Below are 26,578 nucleotides of genomic sequence, written 5' to 3'. Positions count from 1 at the left end.
AGGCAGCATCCTGGTAAATCTCCTCTGCACCCTTTCCAATGCCTCCACATCCTTCCTATAATGAGGCGAACAGAACTGGACACAGTACTTCAAGTGTGGTCGAACCAGAGTCTTGTAGAGCTACATCATTACCTCGCGGCTCTTAAACTCGATCCCACAACTTATGAAAGCTAACATCCCATAAGCTTTCTTAACTACCCTATCCACCTGTGAGGCAACTTTCAGTGATCTGTGGATATGAACCACCAGATCCCTCTGCTCCTCCACACTGCCCAGAATCCAGCCATTAACTTTGTACTCTGCCTTGGAGTTTGTCCTTCCAAATGTACCACCTCACACTTCTCCGGATTGAATTCCATCTGCCACTTCTCAGCCCAGCTCTGCATCCTATCAATATCCCTCTATAAACTTCAACAGCCCTCCACACTATCCACAGCACCACTGACCTTTGTGTCGTCTGCAAACTTGCTAATCCACCCTTCCAACCCCTCATCCAAGTCATTAAAAAATATCACAAAAAGTAGAGGTCCCAGAACCGACCCCTGTGGGACACCACTAGTCACAGCCCTCCAATCCGAATGTACTCCCTCCACCACAACCCTCTGCTTTCTACAGGCAAGCCAATTCTGAATCCACACGGCCAAGCCTCCCTGGATCCCTTGGCCTCTGACCTTCTGAAGAAGCCTACCATGTGGAACCTTGTCAAATGTCTTACTAAAGTCCATGTAGACCACATCTACTGCACTACCCTCATCAATCTGTCTGGTCACCTCCTCAAAGAACACTATCAGGCTTGTGAGGCAAGATCTTCCGTTCACAAAGCCATGCTGGCTGTCCCTAATCAGTCCATGGTTCTCTAAATGATCATAGATCCTATCTCTTAGAATCTTTTCTAACAGCTTGCCCACCACAGATGTAAGGCTCACTGGTCTGTAATTCCCTGGACTATTCCTACTAACTTTTTTGAATAAGGGGACAATATTCACCACCCTCCAATCCTCCGGTACCATTTCCGTGAACATCGAGGACTGAAAGATCCTAGACGATGGTTGAGCAATCTCGTCCCTCGCCTCACGAAACAGCCTGGGGAATATTCCATCAGGCCCCGGGGACTTATCCGTCCTAATATTTTCTAACAGTCCCAACACATCCTCTCTCTGTTGATATCTACATGCTCTAGAACATTAACCTTACCAACAGTATGCTGAGCGTCATCACGACCCCTCTCTTTGGTGAATACTGAAGAGAAGTATTCATTGAGAACCTCACCCACTTCTACAGCTTCCAGGCACACCTTCCCACCTTTGTCTTTAATCGGACCTACCTTTACTCTAGCCATCCTTCTGCCCTTCACGTACGAGTAAAAAGCCTTGGGATTCTCCTTAACCCTATTTGCCAAAGCCTTTTCATGTCCCCTTCTCGCTCTCCTCAGCCCCTTCTTAAATTCCTTCCTAGCTACTCTATATTCCTCATGAGCCCTGTCTGATCCTTGCTGCTTACACCTTATGTATGCTGCCTTCTTCTTCCCAACTAGTTGTTCCCCCTCCCTCGTCACCCATGGTTCCTTCACCCTGCCTTTCCTTCTTCACCTCACCGCGACAAATTTATCCCTAACATCCTGCAAGAGATCCCTGAACATCGACCACATCTCCATAGTACATTTCCCTTCAAATATCTCATCCCAATTTACACTCCCAAGTTCTCGCCTTATAGCCTCATAATTCGCCTTTCCCCAAATAAATATCTTCCCGTCCTCTTTGCTCCTATCCCTGTCCATGACAATTCCAAAGGTTATGGAGCAATGGTCACTGTCCCCCAAATGCTCACACCAAGAGATCTGTCACCTGACCTGGTTCATTACCTAATACTAGATTTAATATGGCATTCCCTCTAGTTGGTCTGTCAACATACTGTGACAGGAATCCGTCCTGGACACACTTAACAGACTCTGCCTCGTCTCAACCTTTGGCACTAAGCAGGTGCCAATCAATATTTGGGAAGTTTAAGTCTCCCATGATAACAAACTTGTTATTCTTGCATCTTTCCAAAATCTGCCTCCCAATCTGCTCCTCAGTATCCCTGCTGCTACCAGGGGGCCTATAGAATACTCCCAGTAGAGTAACTGCTCCTTTCCTGTTCCTAACTTCCACCATACTGACTCCAGAGAGGATCCTTCTACATTATCCACCCTTTCTGCAGCTGTAACAGTGTCCCTAACCAGTATCACCACCCCTCCTCCTCTCCTCCCTCCCTCCCTATCCCTCTTAAAACACTGAAAACCAGGAATATTCAATATCCATTCCTGCCCTGGTGACAGCCAGGTCTCTGCAAGAGCCACAATATCATAGTCCCATGTACTTATCCAAGCTCTCAGTTCATCACCATTATTCCTGATACTTCTTGCATTTAAGTAAATGCACTTTAGCCCATCCACCTTTCTACTTTTATACCCTGTACTCTGCTTCTCCTCCCTCAAAGCCTCTCTACATGTTAGATCTGATGTTTTCCCATGCACTTCTTCCTCAGACCTGCCCCTCTGGTTCCCATTCCCCTTGCAAACTAAACCCTCCCGAACCACCCTAGCAAACCTGCCTGCTAGGATATTGGCCCCCCTTGGGTTCAGGTGTAACCCATCCTCTCTGTACAGGTCCCATCTTCCTCAGAAGAGATCCCAATGATCCAAATATCTAAAACCTTCCCTCCTGCACCAACTCCTCAGCCACACATTCATCTGCCATATCCTCCTATTCCTACCTTCACTATCACGTGGCACTGGCAGCAATCCTGAGATTGCTACCCTTGAGGTCCTGTTCTTCAGCCTTCTGCCTAGTTCCCTAAACTCACTTTTCAGGACCTTATCCTTCTTCCTACTTATGTCGTTGGTACCAATATGTACCACGACTTCTGGCTGTTCTCCCTCCCACTCTAGAATCCTGTGGACCCGATCAGAGACATCCCAGACCCTGGCACCTGGGAGGCAACATACCATCCGGGATTCATGCTCACTGCCACAGAATCTCCTATCTGTTTCCCTGACTATCGAGTCCCCTATCACTACTGCCTTCCTCTTCTCCTCCCTTCCCTTCTGAGCAGCAGGACCAGTCCCAGTGCCAGAGACCTGGCTACTGCCGCTTGATCCATGCAGATCATCTCCCTCAACAGCTTCCAAAGCAGAAAACCTGTTTCTGAGGGGAACAGCGTCCGGGGTCCTCTGCTCTATCTGCCTGTTCATTTTCTTTTTCCTTTTCCCTCCCCTGACAGTCACCCTTCTATCTACTTCCTGGACTCCAGAAGTACCTGCTATAAGGGGGGGTGACCGTCTCCTGATGCACAGTACCTACATAACTCTCTCCCTCCCTCCCTGATGCTTCGCAGTGTTTGAAGCTGCGACTCCAGCTCATCAATTGTGAGCTGAAGTTCCTCCAGCCTCAAGCACTTACTGCATACGTGGTCACCGTGCACCACAGCAAGGTCCACTAGCTCCCACACCAAGCAGCTGCAGCTGCACCACCATGTCCTCCATCTGACTAAATGTTTCCCTACCTAGTTTTATCCTACTTAAAAATTTATAGCAGGTAACAGGTAAACCTTACATTTTCCTACCAGCTACTCACCCACCTAGCCCGTTCTCGCCTAAGACTCTTGAACCAAAGCCCAAACACTCTGCTCCCTCTGACTCAGCTGCTCGCTCCGAGGCTGCCCGCTGGTTATGGCGATCTTCTTTTTAAACTGTTCGCGCGCTACCGACTGACGTCACATGCCTGCGCAGTTACTCCCCACTATCCCCAAACCGTTAGAGAAAACACTTATCTGTTTGGAACTCCTCGCTGCTTCCGCTTGAATATCTAATGATCATACTACCTGCCACGGGAGTTCACTTCAGCTATTCTAATGGCAGTCTACCCTAGATGGACATGAAGCCTGCACTCAATGAACTGTATTATGTGGTCAACAGCCTTGAAATAGGATACCCTGAGGCCCTCTTCACTATTGCAGGCCAACCTCAAGAATGTTACCAAAGTACTACCAGCACATCTCCTGTCCCACAAGAGGCCCAAACACCCTGAGCCTTGCTATACAACCATGAAAGATGCCTTCTGAGCTACCCCTCACCCTCACTTTGGTAAACCAGACCACCAGGCTGTGCTCCTTCTCCCTGCAAACAAATAGAAGTGGAAATGGGAGGATCCAGTACAGAAAGTCATGCAGTGCTGGTCTGAGGAAATAGATGAGCTTCTATGCTGATGCTTTGAGACCGTGAACTGGTCCATGTTCAAAGACTTAGCTGCCAGCCTTGATGAGTATGTCACCACCATCACGGACTTCATCAGCAAGTATGTTGAGGACTGTGTACCAAATAGAACAGTACGGGTGTTCCCAAACCAGAAACCATGGGTGAACCGGGAGATCCACTCCTTACTGAAGTCAAGGACTGCTGCATTCCAATCAGGTGATGCTGACCTTTACAAAGAATCGAGATATGACCTCCGAAAAGCTATCAGAGATGCCAAGAGACAATTCCAGTCCAAAATCAAGTCTCAGACCAGCTGTCAGTTGTGGCAGGGCTCACATGCTGTCACGGGCTACAAAACGAAGTCAGGCAGTATCGTCAACAACAGCGCATCCCTTCCTGATGAGCTTAACGCATTCTAAAGGGGATTGGTTTGCCACCACCCATCCTGACAGCCTCCAATGCAACTGAACCCGTGGTCACCATTTAGGACGTAAGATCAGTCTTCTGGAGAGTGAATCCAAGGAAAGCATCTGGCCCAGATGGTGTCCCTGGCTGTGTCCTCAGATACTGTGCTGATCAGCTGGGGGGGTATCTGCAGACATATTTAACCTCTCTCCTCTTCAATCTGAGGTTCCCACCTGTTTTAAGAAGATCACTATCATCCCAGTACCTAAGAAAAGCAAGGTAACATGCCTTAATGATGACCGACCAGTAGCTCTGACATCCACCATCATGAAGTGCTTTGAGAGGCTGGTCATGGCTCGCGTCAACAACCTCTTGGAAAACCTCGACCCACTGCAATTCACCTACCACCGAAACAGGTCTGCAGTGGATGCCATCTCCCTGGCCCTACACTCATCTCTGGAGCATCTGGACAGTAAAGGCACTTACGTTAGACTATTGTTTATTGACTACAGCTCTGCCTTCAATACTATAATTCCAAGCAAACTCATCACCAAACTCCTAGACCTGGGACTCAACATCTCCCTCTGCAACTGGATCCTTGACTTTCTGACCAACAGACCGCAATCAGTGAGGATAGACAGCAACACCTCCAGCACGATTATTCTCAACACTGGTGCCCCACAAGACTGTCCTCAGCCCTCTACTCTACTCCCTGTGGACTCATGACTACGTGGCTAGATTCTGCTCTAACTCCATCTACAAGTTTGCAGTACCAAGGTGTAGTGGGCTATATCTCAAATAACAATGAGTCGGAGTACAGGAAGGAGATAGAGAGCTTAGTGACATGACGTCATGACAGCAATCTTTCCCTCAATGTCAGCAAAACAAAAGAGCTGGTCATTGACATCAGGAAAGGGGACAGTATACATGTACTTGTCTACATCAATGGTGGGGGATGGTATACATGCATCTGTCCACATTAATGCTGAGGTTGAGAGGGTTGAGAGTTCAAGTTCCTCGGAGTGAACATCACCAAGAGCCTGTCCTGGTCCAACCACATAAATGCCACGGTCAAGAAAACTCACCAGTGCCTCTACTTCCTCAGGATGCTAAAGAAATTTGACATGTCCCCTTTGACCCTCACAAACTCTTATCGATGCACAATAGAAAGCATCCTATCTGGATGCATCAGGGCTTGGAATGGCAACTGCTCTGCCCGGGACCGCAAGAAACTGCAGAGAGTTGTGGACACAGCCCAGTGCATCACGGACACCAGCCTCCCCTTCATGTTATTGCCTACCTGCACTGCACTTACTCTGTCGCTGTGATACTTTACGCTGTATTCCGTTATTGTTTTACCCTGCACTACCTCAATGCACTGTGTAATGAATTGATCTGTACGATCGGTTTGTAAGACAAGTTTTTCACTATACCTCGGTACAAATGATGATAATAAGCCAAAACCCAATAACAATACCAATACTTACATATCTGGATTTGGTGTTGTGCAATGAGGTATTGGTATTGGTTTATTATTGTCGCTTGTACCGAGGTACAGTGAAAAGCTTGTCTTACAAACCGATCGTACAGGTCAATTCATTACACAGTGCAGTTACATTGAGTTAGTACAGAGTGCATTGATGTAGTGCAGGTAAAAACAATAACAGTACAGAGTAAAGTGTCACAGCTACAGAAAAAGTGCAGTGCAATAAGGTGCAAGGTCACAACAAGATAGATCGTGAGGTCATAGTCCATCTCATTGTATAAGGGAACCATTCAATAGTCTTATCACAGTGGGGTAGAAGCTGTCCTTAAGTCTGGTGGTACGTGCCCTCAGGCTCCTGTATCTTCTACCCGATGGAAGAGGAGAGAAGAGAGAATGTCCCGGGTGGGTGGAGTCTTTGATTATGCTGGCTGCTTCACCAAGACAGCGAGAGGTAAAGACAGAGTCTAAGGAGGGGAGGCTGGTGTCCGTGATGCGCTGGGCTGTGTCCACAACTCTCTGCAGCTTCCTGCGGTCCTGGGCAGAGCAGTTGCCGTACCAAGCCGTGATACATCCAGACAGAATGCTTGGAGCTTAAGGTGGGGGAACTCTTGGGAGGCAGTGACTATTATATGATGGAATTCACCCTGCAGTTTGAGAGAAGCTGAAATCTGATGTAGCGGTATTACAGTTGAGTAAAGGTGACTACAGAGGCATGAGAGAGGAGCTGGCCAGAGTTGATTGGAAGGGGGCCCCAGCAGGGAAGAAGGTGAAGCAGCAATGGCGGGAGTTTCTGCGAGTAATTCGGGAGACACAGCAGAATTTCATCCTAAGGAAGAAGAAGCACATTAAAGGGAGGACAAGGCAACCAGGGATGACAAGGAAAGTCAGGAACAGCATAAAAGCAAAAGAGGAGGAATAAAATATGGCGAAGATTAGGGGGAAGCCAGAGGATTGGCAAGCCTTTAAAAAACAAAAAGGACAACTGAGAAAAGCTATTGGGGGCGGGTTGGGGGGGGGGGGGGGAAGAAGATGAAATACTAGCCAATTCTAGGGAGAAGATGTAAACTAACCAATAATATAAGAGAAGATTCCTTAAACATCCCTCTGTCTTTCTTTAGATACATTCATACTTTGGATCATTGGGATCTCTTCTGGTGAAGGTGGGACCTGTACAGAGAGGACAGGTTACACTCGAACCTGAAGGGGGATAATATCCTTGCAGCCGGGTTTGCTGGGTGGTTCAGGAATGTTTAAACTAGATTACAAGGGGGAAGGGAACCGGAGAAGTAGGTCAGAGGAAGAAGGGGATGGGGAAAAGTCAGATCTGACAGGTAGAGAGGCTTTGAGGAAGGAGAAGCAGAGTACAGGCTATAAAAGTAGTAAGGTGGATGGGCTAAAGTGCATTTACTTAAATACAAGAAGCATCAGGAATAAAGGAGATGAACTGAGAGCTTGGATTAGTATATGGGACTACAATATTGTGGCTATTACAGAGACATGGCTGACATCAGGGCAGGAATGGATATTGAATATTCTTGGTTTTCAGTGTTTTAAAAGGGATAGGGGGGGGGGGGGAGAAGAGGAGGATGGGTGGCGATACTGGTCAGGGACACCGTTACAGCTGCAGAAAGGGTGGATAATGTAGAAGGATCATCTCTAGAGTCAATATGGGTGGAAGTTAGGAACAAGAAAGGAGCAGTTACCCTCCTGGGAGTATTCTATAGGCCCCCCGGTAGCAGCAGGGATACTGAGGAGCGGATTGGTAGGCAGTTTTTGGAAAGATGCGAAAATAACAGGGTTATTATAATGGGAGACTTCAACTTTCCAAATATTGATTGGCACCTACTTAGGGCCAAAGGTTTCGACGAGGCAGAGTTTGTTAAGTGCGTCCAGGACAGATTCCTGACACAGTATGTTGACAGGCCGACTGGAGGGAATGCCATATTAGATCTAGTTTTAGGTAATGAACCGGGACTAGTGACAGATCTATCAGTGGGTGAGCATTTGGGGGACAGTGACCATTGCTCCATAACCTTTGGAATTGTCATGGACAGGGATAGGAGCAAAGAGGATGGGAAGATATTTATTTGGGGAAAGGCGAATTATGAGGCTATAAGGTGAGAACTTGGGAGTGTAAATTGGGATGACATTTTTGAAGGGAAATGTACTATGGAGATGTGGTCGATGTTCAGGGATCTCTTGCAGGATGTTAGGGATGAATTTGTCCTGGTGAGGCAGAGAAGGAATGGCAGGGTGAAGGAACCGTGGGTGACGAGAGAGGTGGAACAACTAGTTAGGAAGAAGGCAGCATACATAAGGAGTTAGCAGCATGGATCAGACAGGGCTCGTGAGGAATATAGAGTAGCTAGGAAGGAACTTAAGAAGGGGCTGAGGAGAGCGAGAAGGGGACATGAAAAGGCTTTGGCGAGTAGGGTTAAGGAGAATCCCAAGGCTTTTTTCTCGTACGTGAAGAGCAGAAGGATGGCTAGAGTAAAGGTAAGTCCGATTAAAGACAAAGGTGGGAGGATGTGCCTGGAAGCTGTGGAATTGGGTGAGGTTCTCAATGAATACTTCTCTTCAGTATTCACCAAGGAGAGGGGTCTTGATGATGCTGAGGACAGTGTTGGTAAGGGTAATGTTCTAGAGTATGTAGATATCAAGAGAGAGAATGTGTTGGAGTTGTTAGAAAATATTAGGACAGATAAGTCCCCGGGGCCTGATGGAATATTCCCCAGGCTGCTTCGTGAGGCGAGGGAGGAGATTGATCAACCATTGGTTAGGATCTTTGAGTCCTCGTTGTCCACGGGGATGGTTCCAGAGGATTGGAGGGTGGCGAATGTTGTCCCCTTATTCAAAAAAGGTAGTAGGGATAGTCCAGGGAATTACAGAACCGTGAGCCTTACATCTGTGGTGGGTAAACTGTTAGAAAAGATTCTAAGAGATAGGATCTACGAGAATTTAGAGAATCATGGACTGATTAGGGACAGCCAGCATGGCTTTGTGAACGGAAGATCTTGCCTCACAAGCCTGATAGGGTTCTTTGAGGAGGTGACCAGGAAGATTGATGAGGGTAGTGCAGTGGATGTGGTCTACATGGATTTTAGTAAGGTGTTTGATAAGGTTCCGCATGGTAGGCTTCTTCAGAAGGTCAGAGGCCAAGGGATCCAGGGAGGCTTGACAGTGTGGATTCAGAATTGGCTTGCCTGTAGAAAGCAGAGGGTTGTGGTGGAGGGAGTGCATTTCGATTGGAGGGCTGTGACTAGTGTTGTCCACAGGGATCGGTTCTGGGACCTCTACTTTTTGTGATATTTATTAATAACTTAGATGAGGGGGTGGAAGGGTGGGTTAGCAAGTTTGCAGATGACACAAAGATTGGTGGTATTGTGGATAGTGTGGAGGGCTGTCGAAACTTACAAAAGGATGCAGAGCTGGGCTGACAAGTGGCAGATGGAGTTCAATCCAGAGAAGTGTGAGGTAGTACACTTTGGAAGAACAAACTCCAAGGCGGAGTACAAGGTTAATGGCAGGATTCTGGGCAGTGTGGAGGAGCAGAGGGATCTGGGGGTTCATATCCACAGATCACTGAAAGTCGCCTCACAGGTAGATAGGGTAGTTAAGAAAGCTTGGATAGAGGTCTTTCATATTTCTTTTGTACTTTTCAAAATAAATTTTAAACTTAATCCTTTGACTGCACTATTTGGGATTGTTGGAGAAAAAGATATAACTTTTAAGGCTTCTGATTTACATATTCTGGCTTTTATTTCTCTTATAGCCAGGAGAGCTGTATTGCTTAAATGGAAGGAAGTTACTCCGCCTACTCATGCTCAATGGTTACGGGATGTTATGTCATACTTGAATCTAGAGAAGATTTGCTGTTCAGTGTTTGAATCTAACCTGGACTTTCAAACCCTGTGGGGACCTTTTTTGAATTATTTTCAAAATCTCTGATTTGGGGACTAAAACGCAGATATTGGCTGACACGGTTACCTTTTTAAAGGTTTTTCGTTTTTTTTCATCTAACAGCTTCGGGTTTTGGTAATGGGAGTAGATTTTTTTTATAATAAAATATTTCAATTTTTTTCCTTTATTAACGAACTTCTATATGTGATTATTAATTTAGTGTATTGTAATCTAAGTATGATTTAATACAATGTATTCAGTCGTATTTTTATTCTCTTTCTTGATGCATGTACTCTATTTTTTTCATGGATTCAATAAAAATATTGTAAAGAAAGCTTATGGGATGTTAGCTTTCATTTCTTGTGGGATCGAATTTAAGAGCCGCGAAGTAATGATGCAGCTTTACAAAACTCTGGTTAGACCACACTCAGAGAACTGTGTCCAGTTCTGGTCGCTTCATTGTAGGAAGGATGTGGAGGCGTTGGAAAGGGTGCAGAGGAGATTTACCAGGATGCTGCCTGGATTAACAAGTATGGATGATGAGGAGAGACTAAAGGATCTAGGGCTTTACTCATTGGAGAGAAGGAGGATGAGGGGAGACATGATAGAGGTATACAAGATATTAAGAGGAATAGATAGAGTGGACAGCCAGCACCTCTTTTCCAGGGCACCAATGCTCAAAACAAGAGGACATGGCTTTCAGGTAATGGGTGGGAAGTTCAAGGGAGATGTCAGAGGGTGGTTTCACCCAGAGAGTGGTTGGTGCATGGAATGCGCTTCCTGGGGTGGTGGTGGAGGCTGATACATTGGTGAAGTTCAAGAGATTGTTGGATAAGCATATGGAGGAATTTATAGATATGTGGGAGGAATGGGTTAGATAGTCTTAGGTGTGGTTTGAAGGGCGGCACAACATGGTGGGCCGAAGGGCCTGTATTGTGCTGTATTGTTCTATGGTTCTACATAAGGATAGCAAAAGTTTTTTTAGGTACGTGAAGGGAAAGAAGTTAGTTAGGAACAATGTTGGGCCCTTGAAGACTGAATCGGGTGAAATTATTACGGGAAACAGGGAGATGGCAGTCGAATTTAATAAGTACTTTGGATCTGTCTTCACGGGGCAAGACATAAGAAATCTCCCAGAGGTAAGGATGGACAAAAGGCAGAGGGTGACAGAGGAACTGAAGTGGATTGACATTAGGAAAGAAATGGTGATGGGTAGACTAATGGGGCTGAAGACTGACAAATCCCCAGGTCCAGATGGTCTGCATCCCAGGGTACCTAAAGGAGTTGGCTCTAGAAATTGTGGATGCAATGGTGATCATTTTCCGATGTTCCTTAGATTTGGGGTCAGTTCCTGAGGATTGGAGAATGGCTAATGTTATCCCACTTTTTAAGAAAGGAGGGAGAAAACGGGGAACTATCGTCCAGTTAGCCTAACATCTGTGGTGGGGAAGATGCTAGAGTCCATTATTAAGGACAAAATAATGGCATATTTGGATAGCAATGATAGGATTGGGTCGAGTCAACATGGATTTACCAAGGGCAAATCATGCTTGACTAATCTACTGGAGTTTTTTGAGGATGTAACCAGGAAAATAGACGAGGGAGATTCAGTGGATGTTGTATACCTCGACTTTCAGAAGGCATTTGATAAAGTGCCGCACAAGAGATTGGTGGGTAAAATTAGGGCTCATGGAATTGGGGGGTGGGTATCAACATGGATAGAAAACTGGTTGGCGGATAGGAAACAAAGGGTAGGGGTGAATGGATGTTTCTCAGAATGGCAGGCCGTGACTAGTGGGGTGCCACAGGGCTCGGTGCTGGGACTGCAGCTGTTTACCATCTATGTTGATGATTTAGATGAAGGCATTGAGAATAACATTAGCAAGTTTACTGATGATACTAAGTTGGGTGGCAGTGCGACATGTGTAGAGGAAGTTAGGAGAATTCAAGGTGATTTGGATAGGTTGGGTAAGTGGGCAGATACTTGGCAGATGAAGTTTAATGTGGATAAGTGTGAGGTTATCCACTTTGGGAGTAGGAACAGGAAGGCAGATTATTATCTGAATGGTGTGGAGTTAGGTAAGGGGGAAATACAAAGGGATCTAGGAGTCCTTGTTCATCAGTCACTGAAAGTGAATGAGCAAGTGCAGCAGGCAGTGATGAAGGCTAATGGAATGTTGGCCTGTATTACAAGGGGAATTGAGTACAAAAGCAAGCAGATTCTTTTGCATTTGTACAGGGCCCTGGTGAGACCGCTCCTGGAGTATTGTGTACAGTTTTGGTCTCCAGGGTTAAGGAAGGATATCCTGGCTATAGAGGGTGTGCAGCGTAGGTTTACGAGGTTAATTCCGGGGATGTCGGGACTGTCTTATGCTGAGAGGTTGGAGAGACTGGGATTGTACACGCTGGAATTGAGAAGATTGAGAGGGGATCTGATTGAAACATACAGGATTATTAAGGGATTGGACAAGATAGAGACAGGAAATATGTTCCAGATGTTGGGGAAGTCCAGGACCAAGGGGCATGATTTAAGAATAAGGGCTAGGCCATTTAGGACAGAGGTGAGGAAAAACTTCTTCTCCCAGAGGGTTGTGAATTTGTGGAATGCACTGCCTCAGAGGGCAGTGGAGGCCAATTCTCTGGGCACTTTCAAGAAGGAGCTAGATAGGTTTCTTATAGATAGGGGAATCAAGGGATATGGGGACAAGGCAGGATATTGATTGTTGAGGATCAGCCATGATCTCAAAATGGCGGTGCAGACTCGAAGGGCCGAATGGTCTACTTCTGCTCCTATTGTCTATTGTCTATAAAGAGTAAGAGAGAGGCAAGAGTGGACATGGACTTCTGGAAAATGACACTGGAGAAGTAGTAATGGGGAACAGAGAAATGACGGTGGAGCTAAGTATCTACTTTGTGTCAGTCTTCACAGTGTTTCTTCATAGTCTTTCACCACCTCTCTCGTAATCCAAGGTTCCCTCACTTTGCCATCCTTGTCCTTCCTTCTTACTGGAACATACCCGTCCTGTACTCTTTGTAGTTGGTCTTTAAACACCCTTCTCTTGTCAGATGTGGACTTGCCCAAAAACAGCTGTTCCCATTAACTCTCCCTAGTTCTTGCTTAATACTCTTGCAATTTGTTCTGCCCCAATTTAATACTCTCCTGCAAAGTCCATACTTATCCTTATTCATAGCTATCTTAAAACTTAAGGAGCTGTGATCACTGTTTCCTAAAAAGATCAGTGAAAGGTCTGTCACCTGGCCAGGCTCATTTCCCAGCACCAGGTCAAGTGTGACCCCTCTTCTTGTTGAATTATCTCTATACTGATTTAAGAAACCCTCCTGGATGCATCCAACAAATTTTCACCGTCTAAACCTCTTGCTCTATGGAGGTCCCAGGCTATATTGGGGAATTTGAAGTCACCCATGAAAACAAACTTGTTATTTTTACACCTTTCCCTAATCTGCCTACATATTTGTTCCTGCATGTCCCAGTGGCTACTGGGGGGGTCTGTAGTATAAATCCATCAAAGTGATTGCACCTCTCTTATTTTTGAGTTGTATCCATATAGACTCAGTGGATGAGCCTCCATTATGTCCCCTCTGAATGCAGCTATGATATCACACAGAATATTACAGCACAGTACGGGCCCTTCGGCCCATGATGTTGTGCTGACATTTTATCCTGCTCGAAGGTCTATCTAACCCTTCGCTCCCACATAGCCCTCCATTTTTCTATCATTCGAGTGGCTATCTAAGAGTCTCTTAAATGTCCCTAATGCATCTGCCTCCACCACCTCTGCCGTCAGTGAGTTCTACGCACCCACCACTCTCTGTGTTAAAAACTTACCTCTGACATCTCCCTTATATCTTCCTCCAATCACCTTAAAATTATGCCCCCTCGTGTTAGCCATTGTCGCCCTGGGAAAAAGTCTCTGACTGTCCACTCAATCTATGCCTCTTATCATCTTGTACACCTCTATCAAGTCACCGCTCATCCTCTTTCTCTCCAAGGAGAAAAGCCCAGCTCACTCAACCAGTCCTCATAAGACATGCTCTCCAATCCAGGCATCATCCTTGTAAATCTCCTCTGCACCCTCTCTGAAGCTTCCACATCCTTCCTATAATGAGGTGACCAGAATTGAACACACTTCTCCAAGTGTGGTCTAACCAGAGTTTTATAGAGCTGCAACATTACCTCGTGGCTCTTGAACTTAATACCCCGATTAATGAAGGCCAACACACCGTACGCCTTCTCAACAACCCTATCAACCTGTGTGGCAACCTTGAGGGATCTACGGACATGGACACCAAGATCCCTTTGTTCCTCCACACTGCTAAGAGTCCTGCTGTTAACCTTGTATTCTGCCTTCAAATTCAGTCTTCCAAAGTGTATAACTTCACACTTTTCCAGGTTGAACTCCATCTGCCGTTTCTCAGCCCAGCTCTTCATCTTATCAATGTCCTGTTGAAACCAACAGCAACCCTCTACACCATCCACAACACCACCAACCTTCATATCATCTGCAAACTTACTAACACACATCCTCATCCAAGTCATTTATAAAAATCACAGAGCAGGGGTCCCAGAACAGATCCCAGTGGAACACCACTGGTCACTGACCTCCAGGCATAATATGCTCCATCTACCACCACCCTCTGTCTTCTATGGGTGAGCCAATTCTGAATCCACACAGCCAAGTTTCCCTGGATCCCATGCTTCCTGACTTTCTGAATAAGCCTTCCATGAGGAACCTTATCAAATGCCTTACTAAAATCCATGTACACCATATCCACTGCTCTACCTTCATCTATGTGCTTTGTCACATACTCAAAGAATTCAAACAGGCTCATGAGGGACGACCTGCTCCTCACAAAGCCATGCTGACTGTCCCTAATCAGCCTGTGCTTCTCTAAATGCCCATAAATCCTGTCTCTAAGAATCTTCTCCAGTAATTTTCCCACCACTGAAGTAAGACTCACTGGTCTGTAATTCACAGGGTTGTCTCTACTCCCTTTCTTAAACAAAGGAACAACATTTGCCACCCTCCAATCATCTGGCACTACTCCTGTGGCCAGTGGTGACTCAAAGATCATTGCCAAAAGCACAGCAATCTCTTCCCTCACTTCCCATAATAACAGATATTGCCCCTGATTAATTGTGCAACTCTTCCCCCCTCCTTACTTTTTACTTCTCTATCTTTTCTAAAACATCGAAACCCTGGAACATTAAATATCCAGTCCTGTCCCTCTCCCAGCCAAGTCTCTGTAATGGCCACAACATCCTAGTTCCATGCACTGATCCATGCTCTAGATTCATCACCCTTACCCTTAATACTCCTAGCATTAAAATAAACACAGTTCAACCCATCCATCCCATCGTGGCTATTACCTTGCTCGTGTCTGTCCTTCCTTACAGACTTACTGGTCATGACACCCACCTTCCTCTCAATCCCTCCACTTTCTGACCTTGTGCTGTGTTCCCATCCTCCTGCCAAACTAGTTTAAACCCTCCCGAGCAGCACTAGCAAACCTCCCCACCAGGATATTGGTTCCCCTCCAGTTAAGGTGCAACCTGTCCCTCTTATCATGTTGCACCTGCCCCGGAAGTGGTTCTGAAACCTTGCCCCCTGCACTAGTCCCTCAGCCACACATTCATCTGTTCTATCTTTGTATTCCTGCCCTGACTAGCACAAGGCACCAGGAGTAACCTAGAAATTACTGCCTTTGAGCCTGCTTTTCAGCCTTTTTCCTAACTCCCTATACTCACTGCACAGGACCTCTTCCCCCTTTCTACTTATGTTGTTGGTGCCAATGTGCACCATGACCTTTGGCTGATCGCTCCACCGCAGCCCCCAACCCCCCCCCCCACGTTCTGCAGCTGCTCCAAGACATTCTTGACCCTGGCACTCAGGAGGCAACACACCATCCTGGTGTCTGTTTTGTGGCCATAAAATCTCCTGTCTGTCCCGAAAACTACTGAGTCTGCTATCACTATTGCTCTGCCTGATTTTACCCTTACCAGTGACCTTTCCTCAGAGCCAGTGCCACTGACCTGGCTGCCACTGCTGTGTCCTGATAGGTCATCCCTCCCAGCAGTATCCAAAGGGGTAGACATTGCTGTGAGGAATGGCCACAGGGGGATCCTGCACTGTCTGCCTGCTCCCACTACTTTTCCTGGTGGTCACCCAACTACCTGCTGCCTGCTCCTCTGGTGTGACCACCTCGCTAAAACTCTTGTCTATGATGCTCTCATCATCCCAGACGATCCTAAGTATGCCCAGCTCCAGCTTCAGTTTCTCAATGCAGTCAGTCAGGAGCTGCAGCTGGGCACACTTCCTACAGGTGAAGTCATCAGGGACACAGGAATTCTCCCACATCCTGCAGGAAGAGCACGCCCCTGCTCTGTCATCTGAGCCACTCTAATAGGAAGGGTAATTCCAAGTGAAATTTTACCTGCTCCTCTATTCAGCCTCCTCTCACCGAAGCCTCTCAAACCAAAGCCTCAGCATTTATACCAAAACATGGCATTTACGGCACAAATACAGCCACTCCCAGAACTTGCCATTCCAAAGTGGCTGCTACGCTAGAGCTGCTTCCCTTTCATAACTGTGAAACAACTTTTAAAATGCTGCTGGCTCCTCCCCTCTGCTGCTAAGGCTGCTGGTTATGAAGAGAGTTTGGATAGTCTGGGACTGTATTCCCTGGAGCAAAGGAGGCTGAGGGGTGACCTTATTGAAGTTTATAAAATCATGAGGGCCATAAGTAAGGTGGATGGTCACTGTTTTTTTCCCAGGAAAAGGGACCCATAAGCTGGAGGGCATAGGTTTAAGGTGAGCTGTGAATGATTTAAAGGGGACTTGAGGGGCAATTATTTTACATTGAGGGTGGTTGATATATGGAATGATCTGCCAGAGGAAATGGCAGAGGCAGGTACAAATACATTTAGAAGACATTTGAACGGGTTTCTGGATAGGAAGGGTTTAAAGGGATGTGTGCCAAATGCAGGCAAATGGGACTAGCTCAGATAGGCCCCTTGGGTGCCATGGATGAGCTGGGCGGAGGGGCCTGTTTCTGTGCTATATAATTCTTTGACTCTGCATTCATTTTACTTCATTCATTACTCACCCACCTTCTCTGTTACTTCAAACCAACTGATTGTTTTCTGATGAAGGGTGTTGTATCTGAAATGTTGACACTCTTTCTCTATCCACAGATGCTGCTGGAGCTGCTGGTTGTTTCCAGCATTTTCTGATTTTGGAATGAAAACCAGCAAATCCCTGAAGGTAGTAGGGTAGGTGGATAAATTGGTTACTGAGGCATAGGGGATATTTGCTTTCTTGGACAAAGCATAAAATAGAAGAGTGGGGTGGTCATGCAGAAGTGGGTAAGGTACTGGCCAGGCCACAGCAAGAGTTGTGTACAGTTCTGGTCACCACTCCAAAGGAAGGACATGCTTGCACCAGAGAGGTGCAGAGATCTATACGGGTATTGCCAGGGCTGCAGGATTACAGTTATGAAAAACTATCTGGACTGGGGTTGTTTTTATGTTGGAACAAAGGGAAATGAGGGGAAATGTGAGTAAAGGCCTAGAAAGCATGAACAGGAAGCGGTATCAAAAACAAAAGGACATGGGTTTAAGACGAGAGATAGGAGTTTTAAAGGGGATCTGAGGGATGATTTTTTTAAACAGAGAGTGGTTGACATCTGCAACCCGCTACCAGAGGAGATGGAGGAATCAGATACAATCACTATATTTAAGAGGCACTTAAACAGACACTTAAATAGGCGAGGTATAGAAGGATACAGTCCTAGTGCAGGCATATGGGATTAGTGTAGATGGGCAAAAAGGTTGGCATGGACGTGGTGGGCCGAAGGGACGTTTCTGTGCTGTACCACTCTAAGACTCTATATATCTCTAGACAGGGAGTTGAGGATTCCGGGTGGAATTGGTGGAAGAATTTGAAGGTTTAAGAGGGAAAATATTCTCATCCAAAGAATAATGGCTTTCTGGAGCTCACTGTCTGAAAGAAACAAGGTACCTGGATGAGCTGTGACCTCAGCATCGCGGACTGAGAGCTGGGTGAGGGAGTAAACTAAAGAACTCCAATTTTGGAGGTCACTGACACCATGGGCTGAATGGCTTCTGCCTTGAATTTCTATGATTTGGGTAATGACTGTCATGAGCCACTTGTCAATGTTAGAAGAGCAGAGAAGGCAGCTATGCTAGTTCTCCTGGCCACAATGAGTGTGCAGGTTGAGATGCAGTATTTAAACATAGCCAGTGGCAATGCATGCAGTATGGCTGGTGAGTCACTGCAGGGGATGCTTCCTCTGACACAGGTTACAAGCAGATATGGTAGTAAAGTTGCTCACCCTGGTTTTTGCATGTCCAGGGCCTGGTGAATTAGAGGCAGTGGAACTTTTCCCATGATGAACAGCATGACTTCAGACCTTTGATAGGCAGGCAAGGTGTTGGCAAAAGCACCTAAAGAGAAAGGACAAATTACAAGTAGAGGCAGTGGCGAGCAAGTTGCATTGTATTCTTGTCCAGTGAACAGGCAGCAGCAAGGCCAGCACACAGGATGGACTCAGAGGGCAACCTCCCCATCCTGTACAGATCCTGCCTTTCCCTCGAACCAGTCCCGATATCCTGGGAATCTGAAAGCCTCCCTCCTGCACCACCCCACCAGCTAGGCATCTGTTGCACACTCCCCCTATTTCTGTATTACTGGTGGTGGCACAAGGAATAACCCAAGTTCCTTCTGGATCATCCAATGATCTGGATGAAAATGTAGGTGGGCTGATTAATAAGTTTGTGGATGACACAAAATTAGGTGGACATGGATAGTGAAGAAGGTCGTCAAAGGATAAAGCAGGATATCGATCAGTTGCAGATATGGGCGGAGAAGTGGCAGACGGAGTTTAATCCGGGCAAATTTGAGGTGTTGCACTTTTGGAGATCAAATGTAAAGGGACAGTACACTGTTAATGGCGGGACCTTTAACAGCATTGATGATCAGAGGGATCTTGGGCCCAGGTACATGACTCCCTAAAAGTAGCAACACACATTGATAGGGTGGTAAAGAAGGCATATGGCATACTTGCCTACACTAGTCAAGGTATTGAGTTCAAGAGCCAGGAAGTTATGTTACAGCTTTATAAAACTCTGGTTTGGCCACAGAGTATTGCGTTCAATGCTGATCACCTCATTATAGGAAGGATGTGGGGGCTTTGGAGAGGCTGCAGAGGAGGTTTACCAGGATGCTGCCAGGTTTGGAGGACTCGTGCTGTGAGGAGAGGGTGGACAAGGTGGGGCTGTTGTCTCTGGAGCAACAAAGGCTGAGGGGAGATTTGATAGAAGTTTATAAAATTATGCGAGGCATAGATAAACAGCTAGTATCTTTTTCCCAGGATTGAAGTGTCTAGTACTAGAGGGCATGTATTTAAGGTGTGAGGGGGAACGTACAAAGGATATGTGTGGGGCAGGTTTTTTACACAGAGAGTGGAGGGGGCCTGGAATGCACTGCCAGGGGTGGTGGTGGAGGCAGATAGCACAGGAACGTTTAAGAGACACTTAGGTAGGCACATGAATATGATATAGTTAATGTGCGGGGAAGAGGGATTAGGTTAATTAGGAGTCATTGGTTTAATTAGTTCGGCACAACATGGTGGGCCAAAGGACATGTCCTGTGTTGTATTGTTCTATGTTCTATGATACAGCAGGATGTAGATCAGTTGGAAATTTAAGATATTTATTTATTAGTCACATCTACATCAAATGCATCTTTTTGGATTACTGAGAATGTGCTGGGGACAGCCCGCAAGTGTCGCCATGTTTCCGGTGCCAACGTAGCATGCCCACAACTTCCTAACCCGTACGTCTTTGGAATGTGGGAGGAAACCGGAGCACCCGGAGGAAACCCACGCAGACATGGGGATAATGTACAAACTCTTTACAGACAGCGGCGGGAATTGAGCCCGAGTAACTGGCGCTGTAATAGCGTTACGCTAACCGCTACACTATCATGTTACCCTATAGGTGGAGGTTAATCCAGGCAAGTGTGAGGTGTTGCACTTTAGTCAAAGTTGAGTTTATTGTCATATGCACCAGTGCACAAAAAAACATAAATCGAAAATAAATGAAACAAAATTGTACAAGAAACAACACAATTAGAACAAAGAAGAACAAAGTCCATTGTAGTGCAAAGTGGTCAAAGTGTTGCTGTGCTGAGGCAGTGATTAGGGTTGTGCAGGTTGGTTCAAGAACCGAATAGTTGAAGGGAAGTAGCTGTTCCTGAACCTGGTGGTGTGGAACAAGGCTTCTGTACCTCCTGCCTGATGATGGCTTTGAGAAGATGGCAAGGGCTGGATGGTGGGGATCTTTGACAATGGATGTTGCCTTCCTGAGGCAGCGACTCAAGACTCGTTAGGTGGTTAAATGTAAGAGGAAAGTATATGGTAAATGGCAGAACCCCTAGGAGCCTTAATGTACAGGAGGATCTTGGGGTGAAAATCCATAGCTCCTTGAAAGTGGCAACACAAGTGGACAAGGTGATAAAGAAGGTGTACAGGATGCTTGCCTTCATTAGTCAGGGCAATGAGTATAAAAGCTGGGAAGTCATGTTATAGCTGTATAAAACTTTGGTTAGGCTATATCTAGAGTATTGTTTGCATTTCAGGTCACCACACTATAGGGAAGGATAGGGAGGCTATGCAGAAGGTACAGAAGAGGTTCATGATGTTGTTGACTGGATTGGAGTTTATTATCTATAAGGAGAGGTTAGACAAACTGGATTGTTTTCTCTGGAGCTTCAGGAGGCTGAAAGAAGACCTGATTAGAGGCGTAGGAAGGATAGGTAGAGTCTTTTTCCCAAGGTGGAAATGTCAAAGACTAGAGGGCATACAGTACGTTTAAGGTGAGAGAGGGAAAGTTCAAAGGAGATGTATGAGGCAGGTATTTTTACACAGATAGTGGTGGGTGCCTGGAACGTGCACTGGTGGGGTACTAGAAGCAGATACAATAGCAATGTTTAAGAGGCATTTAGACAAACTGTTGTGGGGAATAGAGGAATACAGACTATTCGCAGGCAAATGGGGTTAGTTAGATTGTCGTTATGGTCGGTTCAGACATGGTGGGACAAAGGGCCTGATCCTGTGCTATACTGTTCTATGTAATTGCATACTTTCTTTCAATAATAAGAACATTTAAAGGACACTTGGACAGGTGCATGGATATGAAAGATTTAGAGGGATGTGGGCCAAATACAGGCAAATGGGATAAGCTTAGGTGGGCACCTTGGCTGCAATGGGCGAGTTAGGCCGAAAGGCTTGTTTCTGTGCTGCATTACTCTATGACCTGCTCCTTAATCTCTTTTCTAACTCAGCCTGCAGGAGCTTATTTCATTCTCTACATGTCAATGGTACAAATATGGACCTGAACCTTTCACCCTCACCCTCTGGAATATTCTGCAGCTGTTTAGTTATAACCTGAACTGTGGCATTAGGGAGGCAAGGTATCATCCTGGACTCACATTTGTCGCCACAGAAAAGCCTGTCTGATCCCCATACAACCGCAAACTCTGACTCTTGACCTTAAATAAAGTTATGATACTGGAATGCTGTTCTGATGAAAGGATATTAACCTGAATCATTAATTCTGTTTCTTCTCTCGGCAGTTGCTGCATGACTTGCTGAGTGTTTCCAGCATTTTCTGTTTTTATTTCTGATTTCTAGCGTCAGATTTGTTTTGCCTGTGAGCCTCTCAACCTTTGCTCTCCCTCCCTGTTCAGCTCAGCCATCCTCTTAGCTTTGGCTGTAGTCTCCCAGGGGACTCTGTGCCTCATCAGTATACAGAACCAAATTCCCTTCCAAAGCAACTGTTCAAGCGAAATGGCACGAATGACCACCTTGCTAGCCATGCCACATGTCCAAGCAACTTCACTCACCAATGGTCTTGATCACAGCCTCCTGAAACACTCGCTCCTCGTGTTCTTTGATGATCTGGTTGCTGATGTTAGTGGTGGAATCATACTTGCCCGTGACTTCATAGTCAATGCTGAGGCGCAGATGTCGTAGCAGTGTGTTGAACACCTCCAGCACTGTGGGCCCTGAGGAAGGAGGCAGTCGACTGAGTATGTGTTCGGAAGCTGAGGGATGGCACATTGCAAAATAAGCAGTAACACCCCTGAACACCAGTCAAAGCTTCCTGCATGCAATTCAGATCAGTGAGCCACCTGGGTGAACGGTTTCCATGGAAGGTGTGCTCTTATTAACAAGGGCAGTTAGTGTGCCCAGTGATGGCTGAAGGGACACCACAAGGTTATCTTACTTCTAAAATCAGCAGGCAGTTGCTGAAGTGAGAACAGGTCATTTGTGCCAGTGAATCCCACAGTCAGGAGCTTCTCTGGCCCTCATCCACAGTAGCCCAGGTGCCAGGCTTCCAGGTGTAAGGGCCTCAGAATGCACTTTGGTTGTACTTGCCTCCTCGTCATCTCCAAGGCACTTCACCTCCTTCATCCCAAGTTCTTTACATATATAGCTATCATGGTGGGGCTGTCGGTTAGTTATGCAGTTATGTCGGGGGTCCTGAGCTCTACACCCACAGGCATCCAGTCAAGGTTCTCTCTGTGTGATCAGCCATTGGACTATTACTGAGATCAGCATGACATCGAGAATATCACGAGCTCTGCACCGCATGTCAGGAGATGAGACCGTGGTGAGGAAAAGCACTCCTCACAGCTTTACTGGGGTAAGAGATTAGAGCCGGTGCTGTGACCTACTCCGAGTCAAAATGCTGACACCCAGACTCTGAAAGGGAAACGGGGCTGAGATACAAGGATAACCCACAATCATCAGGCAGGGTCTTCATGCTCACATTTGCTGGTTGGGAACCTCTCACATCATACCTCCGCCCGTTGGCTCACATGGGAAATTCTCATCAGAATTTCATTCTGATTGGAGAGCAGGTGTGGGTGTATTTGGTGATCAGGTGCAGAGAGACAGGGTTAATCACCTCCTTTCCTGGATGGGTTGAGTGACCTCCATCCTGACCTGGGAGAAATAATCCACCACCGGCAATCAACATAATAATGAAACTGTGTCCAGAAGCAGAATGAGTAAGGAGAAAATCCTTCATACCCACCTACAGACCCCCCAGCTGCAATCACTGCTGACTCGGACAGCACCTCCACAATCCCAGTGCGCACTTTGGCGGCGCTCTTACTGTTGGCATCCAGATGTCCCACCAGCTGCTGTATGACCAGATGGGAATGCTGTGACTACATGAGACAGGGAGAGTCAATAGTAGAAGAGGATTAACAGCAACTTTACTCTTCCTTATCCTCACACACACTGCAGATCGAGTGTGCACCTCAAACGGGTTTCCAATTTACTGTGAGATACCGAGATATTCAACACTGTGGGGCAGCGTGTGGGACCATCCTCCTGCATATAAATAGTTACACGGTGAAAAAAAAACCCTGAAAGTAATACGACAGCCATGGAAAATCAAGCAGTAAGGACCTTGACTTTTTCTGGGTTATATCAGGCAGCAACTCCTCACTGGTGAAGAACAGTTTAGACCAATGAATCTGGTCCCAAGGATTTATTGAGGACAAACCCTTTCTCATTGGAGCTAACACAAAGACCTACTTGACAGGGTAACAACGAAGGAAAGATAGCACAGGTGGTGCATCCAGTGGTTAACATACCAGGAAAGCAGAGCGTCGGAGGCCAATCAACAGCTGATTACGCACTCCCAGGATAAAGAGTGGGAGGTATGAACACTGGCAATGTAGTTAAAAAGAGAAAATCCAAAAACAGTGGCTGCAGGAAATCAAAAAGAAAATACAGAAAATGCTGTAAATATTTAGCAGGTCAGGCCACATCTGTGGGAAGCATATGTTACAAGCCAAGTTGCTATTTGCTGAATGTCCCTTTAAGGAACCTGGACGGTAGAGTAGTGGTGTGTGTATGGTGTTATCAAGGTAGCAAGATAACAATGTGCTGACGGTTTTGCTCAGTGAGCCACAGTAAGTCGGAGGAGGAAGGGAGGGAGGGAGCGGGGGGGGGGGAGAGAGGGGGGGAGAGAGGGGGGGGGGGAGAGGGGGGGGAGAGAGAGGGGGGAGAGAGGGGGGAGAGAGGTGGGGAGAGAAAGGGGAGAGAGGGGAGAGAGAGAGACGGAGGGAGGGAGGGGGAGAGAGAGAGAGACAGAGAGAGAGTTTATGTTTGATATCTAACATTTTTACTTTTCTTATTATCACAAGTAGTTATTAAAAAATTAGTTTTTAACAATTGTATATGACAGTGTGTTTCTATTGTTGCTGGTACGTAACAAGTAAGAGAGCTAACACCATGTTGGAGACCCTTCGTCACTGAAAAGGAGACACAAGAAGCTTGTAAAGAGCAGTGAATTCAACAAGTAAGTGAAAATCAGGAAACTGCGGAAGGAATCTGTGCTGCAGCCCCAGTTGTGTACAGTCTATATCAATGAATTAGATGAGGGAATGAAGTGTAACATATCTGTTTGTTGATTATACAAACCTGCCTGGCAGTGTGGGTTGTGAGGAGGATGCAGAGGGACTTCAGAGGGATAGAGGGAGGTTAAGTGAATTGGCAAAGGTGTGGTTGACAGCAAAATCAGGGAAGGGTATGCCTATGTTCCAGGGCATGTTGATATCAAGAAGTAGGAGGTGTTGGGTCACTTGAACAGCATTAAGGTAGGCAATTACCCAGGGTCTAATGGGATCTATCCCAGCTTAATGAGAGAAGCAAGAGAGGAGATTGCTGAGACATTGACAGAGATCTTTGTATCCTCTTTAGCTACAAGCGAGGTCCCAGAGGACTGGAGAGTAGCCAATGTTGTTCCTCTGTTTAAGAAGGGCAATAGAGATAAATCAGGAAATTATAGGCTGGTTAGCCTTACATCAGTGGTATGGAAATTACTGGAGAAAATTCTTAGGGATAGGATCTACTAGCATCTGGAAAAGGTTAGACATTAGGGATAGTCAGAATGGCTTGCTAGGGAGGTCATGTCTTATAAACTTGATTGAGATTTTTGAGGAGGTGACAAAGATAATTTATGAGGGTAGGGCATATATTTGGACTTTGGAAGATCAAATTTAAGAGGGAAGTATACAGTAAATGGCAGGATTCTTAGGATCATTGATGTACAGAGGGATCTTGGGATCCAAGTCCAAAGCTCCCTGAAAGTGGCAACACAACTAAATAGGGTAGTAACGAAGGCCTTCAGCATGCTTGCTTTCTTCAGTTGGGGTGTTGAATATAAGAAGTCATGTGGCAGCCGCATACGACTTTGGTCAGGACACATTTGGAGTACTGTGTGTAGTTCTGGTTACCAATTACAGGAAGGATGTAGAGGCTTCAGAGAGTGCAGAAGAGGTTTACCAGGATGTTGCCTTGATTAGAGAATATTAGCTATAGAGGTTGGACAAACTTTAATTGCTTTTGCAGGAGTGTTGGAGACTGAGGGGTGACCTGATCAAAGTATATGAAATTATGAGAGGCACAGAGAGGGTAGATAGTCAGAGACTTTTTCCCAGAATGGAAATTTGGAATACTATATGGCATGGCTTTAAGGAGAAAAAGGAAAATTTAAGGAGATTTTGTGGCAAGATTTTATTAAAAACAGAGCGGTGGGTGCCTGGAACGTGCTGCAAGGTGAGGTGGTGGAAGCAGAAATGATAGCAGTGTTTAAAAGGCATTTAGACGTACACATGAACAAGCAGGGAATGGAGGGATATACACTACGAACAGGTAGATGTGCAGTTTAAACTGACATCATGGCCAGCACAGACACCTTGGGCATAGGGGCTGTTCCTGCGTGTACTGTTCTACCTTCTATGGTAGATGGAATAGAAGGTGGAAAAAATGTGAAGCCACTTGTGTAGAAAATAAAAAGATATGTTTGTTTTTAAATGGGATGATATTGAAAAGGTGTCAATGTTCAGAGGGACTTGAGTGTCCTTGTACTTGAACCACTGGAAGTTAACAGGCAGATGAAGAAAGCAATTTGGAAAAAAAATATCGGCCTTCAGTGTAAGAAAATTTGAGTGTAAAGGTAGAGATGTCTTGCTTCAATAATAACAATTAATAATAATTATTTAAGAAGGGCGGCAAAGAAAATCTGGGAACTATAGACCACTAAGTCTAATATCTGTGTCCACTACACCACCTATTTTAGTGTCATCTGCAAACTTGCTAACCATGCTTCCTTGTAAGTTTGCAGATGACACTAAAATAGTTACTAAAATAGTCTACTAATATGTTACTGGAGAAGATTCTGAGGGATAAGATATATGTACATCTGGAAAGACAGGGATTGATTCAGGGTAGTCCACATGGCTTTGTGTGTGGGAGATCATGTCTTATGAACTTGACTGAGTTTTTTGATGAGGTGACCAAGAAGGTTGATGAGGGCAGACAGTAGAAATAGTTTATATGGACTTCAGTAAGGCCCTTGATAAGGTTCCACATGGTAGGCTGCTCTGGAAGGTTAGATCACATAGAATCCAGGGAGGGCTGACTAATTGGAT

General features: G+C 45.9%; 1 protein-coding gene across 5 annotated transcripts in view; it reads right to left on the bottom strand.

Moving 5' to 3' along the window:
* Positions 1-26,578, bottom strand: part of LOC127568662 (protein EFR3 homolog B-like) — a 177,084-nt gene that overhangs the window by 76,298 nt on the left and 74,208 nt on the right. For 4 of the 5 annotated variants that reach the window (XM_052012660.1, XM_052012661.1, XM_052012665.1 and 1 more), the window contains exons 9-11: positions 23,167-23,302; positions 21,971-22,132; positions 18,399-18,510 (exon numbers count right to left, since the gene is read on the bottom strand). In XM_052012660.1, the coding sequence (XP_051868620.1) occupies positions 18,399-18,510; positions 21,971-22,132; positions 23,167-23,302 (410 nt within the window). The remainder of the gene's footprint in view (positions 1-18,398; positions 18,511-21,970; positions 22,133-23,166; positions 23,303-26,578) is intronic. The other variant, XM_052012662.1, reaches the window with a different exon arrangement.

The sequence above is a fragment of the Pristis pectinata genome, chromosome 3 (genome assembly GCF_009764475.1).
Source record: "Pristis pectinata isolate sPriPec2 chromosome 3, sPriPec2.1.pri, whole genome shotgun sequence".
In the NCBI taxonomy this organism is placed as follows: Eukaryota; Metazoa; Chordata; class Chondrichthyes; order Rhinopristiformes; family Pristidae; genus Pristis; species Pristis pectinata.
Note: the sequence above shows the minus strand (reverse complement) of the source record. Positions and strands in the feature narration are given on the sequence as shown.